This window comes from Copidosoma floridanum, unplaced genomic scaffold (genome assembly GCF_036245765.1).
Source record: "Copidosoma floridanum isolate Cflo_tuat_1 unplaced genomic scaffold, Cflo_Japanese_pri ptg000009l, whole genome shotgun sequence".
NCBI lineage: Eukaryota > Metazoa > Arthropoda > Insecta > Hymenoptera > Encyrtidae > Copidosoma > Copidosoma floridanum.
Window position 1 is genome coordinate 2,143,230 of NW_028321886.1, and position 8,607 is coordinate 2,151,836.

The window sequence follows — 8,607 nt, forward strand, 5'->3', positions numbered from 1 at the left end:
TCCTTATTTTTGGTTTTTTAGTTTTTGTTTTTTAATTGACAGCAAAGAATCCAGCTTTTATCCACCTCAATGAAATAAGTTACATTGTTTTTTGACATGATACGTTAAAACTCCCAAAAAGTGTATGCCCTCTCCTCTCTTTCCATCAATGCAACAACAATGTACAGTCGGTAAAGATGTCAGTAGATATCATAGCCACGACAAAAGGGTGGCATTCCGGAATAAAGCCCCACCACCCCTGCCAGCCATTCATCATTACGATGAGGTATCGTATGTATGTATGATAGATACACTATGTATATCCTATTATGTACACTTGATCCAAGTAACTACTACCGTGGCAACAAAAAAAAGGCGGGGAAGGAAAAAACGGGGGAGGGAGGGTTGTTGTCGCGGGAGGAGGAGGGCCATCGGCGGTTCGCGATAGAGGGAAAGCGCGACGCGGGGGCAGATGATGCCGCGGCTCCTCAGGCTACGGAACGCAGCCCGACTTGCCCTGCCGCTCGCCTTCTCCGCTGGCCAGCAAGTAAGCCCATCATCGTGCACATACACACGCACACACACACACACACACACATACATAAAAAATTACATCACATCCTCCATGTAGGTAAATAATACACCCACCACAAAGAGCAATTAATAAGTCAAAAGGCTTTCTTTTACATTACTTGTATATATACCATGCACTGCATTGTTGTTGTGTTCTTTCTTTTTATTTCATCGTCTCTACACGTTCCTCGCATTTGTGTCCGCTCCGAAAATATCACACCCCCGTCCGTACCATTACATACATATATTACATACTTGTGTCTGTTACATGTCATGGTGTATGTGTATATGTATACAACGCGATGGTGGGTCATCCATACGGACGAAGAGTCACAAATTGTTGCCGAAAGAAGCGCGTCCCATGCATATATATATATAACGCACGTAGGACCATGCGAGCAAAGTTATATCGAGGGTGTATATGGAGGGGGGGGGGGGGGCAAAAAAAAAAAAAAGGTACTCAAGTACCTATAAGTATACGTATACTTGAAAGTAAGAGCCCGCGCAATGCTTCCACACACACACACACACACAAAACTTATACATGTGTAAACGTTTGGCGATCAATAGGCCCGCGGGAGGGCACGGAAATCCATCGCGAGAGTATATTATAAGGGAGCCCTGGCCTATAAGCTCTCACACCCACCCTCCTTCTTCAATCACCCGAGGGTCCCGATATCCACTTTGACATTTGCGTTCAGCGATCTCCCCTCGTCTCACCCACAGGAGGAGCTTTTGCCCCATCACACATACCTATACAAATGGGTATATATTTTTGAAGGCAACGAGCAATTTTAACGAATCCTTTATCACTGCACACTTATGCAGCTATAATTAGGTATTTGTATAAAAATATGTAACTTGCACGTTTATATTGTCCGACCCACACACCTGTGTGCCAGCTATACCTATACGTCGAGGGTGGGAGGGGTAGGACTCGTTGATCATACACACACACACACACCTAAGTTTGAGGGTTACCATGCAGGGTCTAGGCTATAGAATTATTGTTACGATGTGGTGGTTTTGTATCTCGATGGCTTTGCTCCCGCGCTTGCATCTATACATCACGCACCAAGCACGTATATTATGGCAAAGTCATATATACGGGCGCTTGTATCTGTATATACACAAAAGTACCCATCAGCAAAGACGTCAAAAGTATACCATTAGGTATACCGTGTATATATATATACGATAGGAGGGACAATCGTGTATAGAGAGTATATATTCGCTTTTCAGCCCCTATAGTTGGTTTTACGTTTTATATGTATAGGTAGAGAGAGAGAGGGTGCATGCGCGCCGGAGCGCCCAGTGTACACATATTTATACTGGCTGCACAGGCCTCTCTTCTTCTCCTCCCACGGCACCTCCACACCCCGACGAGATACTCATACCCATCATCAGTCCATCCCGTGTGCTTCACCGAGCCACCCCAAAGCACCTATTTCTCCTTCCCAATCTTCTCTATTTTCCTCTTCTTCTTCTTCTTCCATCATCTTCTACCACTCTTTTCCTCTTCTTCTCTCCGTGATAAACACACCTCTTCTATAGTGGTTCATCACCCGGTGGTGCTGATAATGCGTGCGCGTACACGTACACACGTATAAATTAAGTGCTTAGGTGTAATATAAGGTATTTTCCCATATATTATATGATCGTCACAGCTAGTCCACAATTATATGGAATAGATAGTCGATTGTGCGTCGTTGCTCCAGTGTAGTTATGATGGTGATGGTGATGGTGATGACGACCGACAGGTGAAAGCCGTCGCTTGGGACGATGCAGACGAGCGGCCCTCCGAGGCGACGACGACGAAGACGACCCTGCGGACACTGACATGGACACCGAGCAGAATGTACGGATGAGCGCGAGGCGCTTTTCTACCGCTGTGTGTGCTTTTTTCGTTTCTTTTTCTTTTTCTTTTTCTTTTTCCTCCCTTTATCATCGGCAAGGTCAATCGTAGTTTTTTATGCCACACGTGCTTTTATATATAATATCATTGTACGCAATCCAGTACAGGTACATATACATGTATATATATATATATATTCACGTGGTGCTCTTTCTCGCGATGCACCAATCTTTTTCTCAAGTCCACGAATTTCTTTGATTGGGGGGTTCGATCTATACGTTATACGTACAATATTATCATTACGTGTGTGTGTATATGTGTGTGTGCACGTACGTATATATATGTACGCAAAAAGAGAAAGATATACATATATTTGCCGATCGTGCGACGCGTTGCAGTGATGGTGCGCTTGTTTTATACAGCAATGAATTTTTATTTTATCACAGGTGTATAAATCAATGCCGGAGATAAGTGTTTTTGTCTCTTCCCCTCCGCCCTCATTTCGCAGATAAACATCCCTCGCGTACAAGGTACAACTGCGCTTGAAAATGCACAATATCAAACTTTTTTTTTTTTTTTTCTTTTTTCCTACAGGTATATTATGTACACATCAATATACAACACCTTGCACGTACATCACCCCTTAGTTACATAACAGCATCATTATACCTAACTTGCATAACCGAGATACTTACAAAATATACATTTCTTTAGTTTTTCATGCTCGTACACGCGCTAACGTACACAATCCCGCATTAATTATTATTCGTCATTGAATTTTTTTCCTTCAAGGTCTCGGCTAAGCTCTGCGATGGAGGTCACGTGTGAGTACTCGAACATTTGTTCTTTTTTTTTATCAAGTAAAACGAAAAAAAAAAAAAAAATAATAATAATAATAATAATGATGATGATAAAAATAAAATAACGTTCCAGGTGCTCGTTCCCGAAGGAGTGCTGCAGTCTGGGCTGCTGCACGTACTCGTCGTTCCCGCACATCGACAACTCCATCGCGGAGATGTTCAAATTTATGTTCTGGTACTACTGGTACTTGTGGTGAGCCAAACCGTCTACATCGCATGCACGCAAACAGCAGACCGCTGATCCTAAAAATTAAAAAAAAATAAATAAAAAATGGCAGGATCGCGCTGTTGGCTTGCCTGGCACTCGCGGTGCTCTGCGGCTGGTGGCTGTACCGGCGAAGGCGCTCGAGCATGATGGACGACGGAACGATATCCGATCGTGCGTCCACCGGCTCCTGCTACCTACCGCCCCATTACAGCCGCTGCAGCTCCATCGTCCAGGCCCTACCGCCACCCTACAATGAGGTAACACTTGCTCCTCCTTTATTCCATTTTTTTTTTTTGTCTCACATTGCAGAGTCTCTCGCGCGTGTGTAGTACACGCAAAGAGACGATGTGTACAAACTGCACTGCTCTAGTTTCATGACGCGTGTGATTATCAATTGATGGGGACGCCAGATAAAAAAAAAAAAAAAAAAAAGAAAGAAAAAAAAAGAAAAAAAAATACTAGAGATCGAAAGTCGAGCGATGTCGCTCACGTGGCTTTTTAAAGTTAAACGGGCCATACACGTATATACATATGTACCCGAGGTTACCGGGCAACATAAAACTAGCCGCCTACGTGTTTAACGTGACGACGTGCACGATCGAGCCACGTAATTGGATTATTTGTTTATTTATTTTTTTATTTTTTTATTTTTTTTTTTTTGAAACGTAGGTGACGGCAAAGCCAGACCTCTACCCGCTGGTGATCGGGTACGACGACGGCTTCGGCAAAGGGGCCTCGGGCCTCGTGATGCGTTACTTTAGGTCGCTATCGCACGCCAGTACCCTGGACTCGCTGAGCTCGAGTTTCATGTGCAACGTCGTCAACGAGGCCAACACCATCATACCGCCCCCCTACTCGTGCAACAACAGCATCGACGAGCTCTCGAGCGCCGGGGCGGCTGCTTTGGTAAGTTGTTTTTTTTTGTTTTTTTTTTTTTCTCTCTAACAAACGAAAGTGATATTACAAATGAGTATCGTCGTACAAAGGGTGCCGTAGGCGGGACGCGCGAGCGACCAACGAATTTTGGCGATGGCTCGTTGGCCTCTCTTGCCAACCATCGAACCACGTCCGACGTTTCGAGTTTGGCGGCTCAGTCGCCGCTGTCGCCTCCAAGGGCCACAAGTCCCACGATAGAGGTCAGTTTCATTGCGGGGGAAAAAAGGCTCTTTATCTCGTGACACTGTATTTTTTTCCTTCCCTTGTTACTTTTCCAATGATTTTTCTTATGATTTCTATTACACACGCCCACGCACATCAAAGATACCCTCGGAATTGGTACGTCCATTGACATGATAAACATTGCGCTTGATTTGGCGTCTAAAAGTATTTGCTTTGAATTTCATACCTTTTGTTCATTGACAATCACGTGATAGTTGCTTACTTTTGTACATGATATAAATTACCGATGGAAAATAAAAAAGAGCAAATGAAATCTTTCAACCCAATCACCACCACCTGTACATATGTGTACCAGCTTTAGAGCACATGGCCCCGCGAAACTCGCTCAGCTCGGAAACATGTTATGTTGCAGCTGCGCGAGCTCTTGGACAAAATCCAGCAGTTGCCCCAGCTACCGGCAGCGCAGCAAAACCGGCCGCAAGCTCTGTTCTCCCTCGGCCTGTGCCACCAGCGCTCGGCCAGTCCCCCGGACGACGAGCCCACGGCCCCGACGACGGAGGCCAGTGGCAGCAACGGCACCCGCACCAAGCGCACACGGGGCAAGACGTACGTCTCGGTCGGCCCACCACCAGCCGCACCGCGGCCCACCAAGTCCAGGTCATGGCTGTCGAGATCGGCCCCAACCACCCCCTCGGGCGCCAACGCGACCGGCTTCCTCGCGAGCCACCTCTACTACCACAACAACATCAACGGTGCCGGTGGCAACAACAACAACCACTCGCACCTCCACCACCACCACCATCATCATCATCATCGCCTGCACCACCCACACTTGCACTCTACCGAGGCGAGCAACAGGCAGCAAGCCGTGCCCCTGTTGCTCGCCGAGCAGGACGAGAACGTTCCCGAGATCGTTTAAAATCGGCTCTATGTGTCATTATGTACGCATAGGGTATACATAATAGCCCGCGCGATCGATCCACGTTGTATAAGGTATACCTACATGTGCATATACATATTTATACCGGGCTGATATGATGCGCGTCCAAGCGGCAGCGCGCGGCGAAAAATATATATTACACGTATATATATACATACCGAGTGTCGACGCTGCTCTGTGATATTACAACGGTACTATATGTGTTTACGTCGTATAGGTATGACATGCCGCTGCTGTCAAAACCTATATGTATATGTATAATGTACCGGGGTATATTCGTATACCTAATATGCATATTATATATACCTACTGTATATATACTTAATTATGTTAAGTGTTAAAATGACACTACATTTTACTAAAAAAACAATATTGCTATTGCCGATACACCCTCTTTACATATACTGTATGCTATTGAAAATCATGCCGGGAGAGGCTAACCATGATTCATCAGGTCCATTTTTTTTTTCCATTTCTTTTACTTGTTAATATCGTTGTTGTTGTTGTTGTTATTATTATAATTCCTTTTTTTCGTTATTTTTACCTAATGTTATCGGTGTTTATTATACTTATGGACAACGAGAGATAATTCGTGGTATTTGCAAGGATTAAAAGCGATGAAAATCTTTCAAGTACACTTTTTTTTTACGTGTACTTAATATTACGTGTGCGTTAATACCCGCAGCAGTTCGATAAGAGCTCGATCGTTCGTGTACCCCATTAAGGGTGATATAATCTTCTTTTATTTTTTTTTTTTTTTCAACACTCAACAAAAGCACAAGTATTAGGTACCTAAAAAAAATATCACGAAAATCGTTTTTGCGATTGATCGAACGAGCACAACTCCATCAACCCGAGTGAGGCTCGAGGCTATTGAACGTTTTACTTTTGTTGATACAATTGTCGCGTGATAATAACGAAATCAAGAAGAAAATATTTAAAAAAAAACAAAAAAACATAAAAAAAATTGTTACTCACCGTTTTTTTACAAGCCTTTGTTGGAATCGATTGTTAATTTAAGAGGAAAAATACACTTGCAGCGGTTACTTGCCACGTGGAAAAATATAGTAGGATAGGTTGTGAGATTTCATGTGAAAATAATTAAAAATAATATATTACAATAATAACAACTAATTGACGTAGACATCGTCACTATATAAGTATTATTATTATCATTATTATTGAACCTTTAATAAGGTAAATAATAAAAATTTATATTTTTTTTAACCGTGACATTTTTTAACAACCATAGAGCATATATAGAGGAGTAGAAAACAACCTATAATCTCATTCACTTGCATAATATGTATAGCGTATAACAGCTCGCCGAGGGTTTTAGCATTAAAAACAAACGAGTTATTTTTATTAGCACCAACATATCAATTTTTCGCGGATGCGATTGCGCTGTACATCAACACACATTCAAATCCATATCACAAATAATTAATTTTAATCTTACCTATATGTATTATAAACGCATGAAAAACGTTCGACGAACATTTTTTAAGAGAAAAGAATTGTCCGTAAATATGACAATGTGCGTATGATGTGACGAGAGTCGACGATTTATCTTGAATTTTACGAATAAGTTGTCGTTATATTGTTGATTTTAATTATTCATATTAAAAAATCGTATATTTAATAACTTGGAACGAAAAAAAAAAAAAAACGAAAAACTATCAGTATTATATGCTTACAACCTAACATGCTTGTAAAAGCAAAATAGAGCATCCTTTTTACTCGAAAAAATAGGGGGAAAAAAAAAAAATTGTCCATAAACGAAAAGACGAGAACATATTGGTTGTAAAAGAGAACAGTTCAACGAAAGTCCATGTAAATACAGCGAGGTAGGGACGTTTCTCGGCCCTGACAAAGGAGAAATAAAAATAAAAATTAAAATGTTGCTTAAAACGCCATCGATTGCAAAATGATCATAAAAACTACGATGAAGGATAAATAAATATACTCTGTCCCGCAACCTAAGCATCGAAGATGAAGTTGTGTTAACTATGTGTATATTGCGTGTGTACGTTATTATTGTAGCCTCTAAGGTTTAAAATTGTTGTTTTTACAATCACATAACTACACTACTATAAACCATAACGATATTGGATATATTTACGATGTCAGTGAAATCATTGTGCGTGAACCAGATAATTGACTTCGAAATAAAATTGATCATCTCGATCGAAAAGGTAAATAATCACGCAAACTATTGCATAAGTTTCTTGTTTACAGTGTCCTATTGTCTTAAATAATACTTTCTTGATTAGTGATAATTGACATTCAAGTCGTGTATAGTTTTAAATAAATTTGTCTTTGAAAAGTAAATTTTTAAAATAAACAAAATAAAAGGACAAGCTCGTAAATCTTTTATTTTTTTTTTCGAATGTGAAAAAATGTGACACAACAATTTAAATTACCCAACAACACACATACGCACGTAACAACTATTTATTAACTAGAGACAAAAAAAAATTTGGGAAAAAAAATAAACAAAATGTCCATCGAATAAGCCAATCAAGTCAGTTGGATAGTGGTTAGCCATTAACTAATGTAGTCATACTTGCAAAAAAAGTTGGTCCATCCAATAAGTCACCGTTCAAATAACGAATCATTTTATGAAATACATAAGTATATTGCGTGAGTTCGAGTATACCTTCATTAAAATGTATGTAGTATTGAAATAATTACAAACTAATGCAAATTTTAAAAATAACACAAGTACGACAATTCTTCAAGTAAGTATGAAAATTTCGACAGATCAATAAAATACGATTTGAAATTGTCAATGTCACGATCAAGCGGTTTGACAAGTGTGAATTAATTGGATACTACGTACATGCATGTATGTATTCGTATTGAATGATAAAAGTGAAAGAAAAAGATGAGAAATTAAAGAGATGATGGAAGATGTTTTTGATCGACTTGACGATTTTTGTTTCCTTCTTTGCAAAAGCATATGCACAATTACGTGACGTAACATAGATGCAATATAACCCAGCGTTCGTTTTAAAATAAAATGTGAAAAAATTAAACAAAAAAAACAAAAAACAAAAACAAATTAAAATTG

The 8,607-nt window shown here is 40.5% G+C and overlaps 1 protein-coding gene across 1 annotated transcript; it reads left to right on the top strand.

The window, feature by feature from the left end:
* Positions 1-2,079: 2,079 nt before the first annotated feature.
* Positions 2,080-5,521, top strand: LOC106643552 (uncharacterized). Its single transcript, XM_089589864.1, has 7 exons — positions 2,080-2,443; positions 3,200-3,231; positions 3,341-3,460; positions 3,546-3,732; positions 4,145-4,381; positions 4,462-4,611; positions 5,007-5,521. Exons 1-7 carry the CDS (start codon positions 2,393-2,395, stop codon positions 5,511-5,513), a joined length of 1,284 nt encoding a protein of 427 aa, XP_089445990.1. The 5' UTR covers positions 2,080-2,392; the 3' UTR covers positions 5,514-5,521.
* Positions 5,522-8,607: the final 3,086 nt, after the last annotated feature.

Excerpts from the sequence above, each read along its gene's own strand:
- LOC106643552 (XM_089589864.1), top strand. The coding sequence starts at position 2,393 with ATGGACACCGAGCAGAATGTACGGATGAGCGCGAGGCGCTTTTCTACC. Across the intron at positions 3,461-3,545 it reads TGGTACTACTGGTACTTGTG|GATCGCGCTGTTGGCTTGCC; the intron begins GTGAGCCAAACC and ends AAAAAATGGCAG. Across the intron at positions 4,382-4,461 it reads GCGCCGGGGCGGCTGCTTTG|GGTGCCGTAGGCGGGACGCG; the intron begins GTAAGTTGTTTT and ends CGTCGTACAAAG.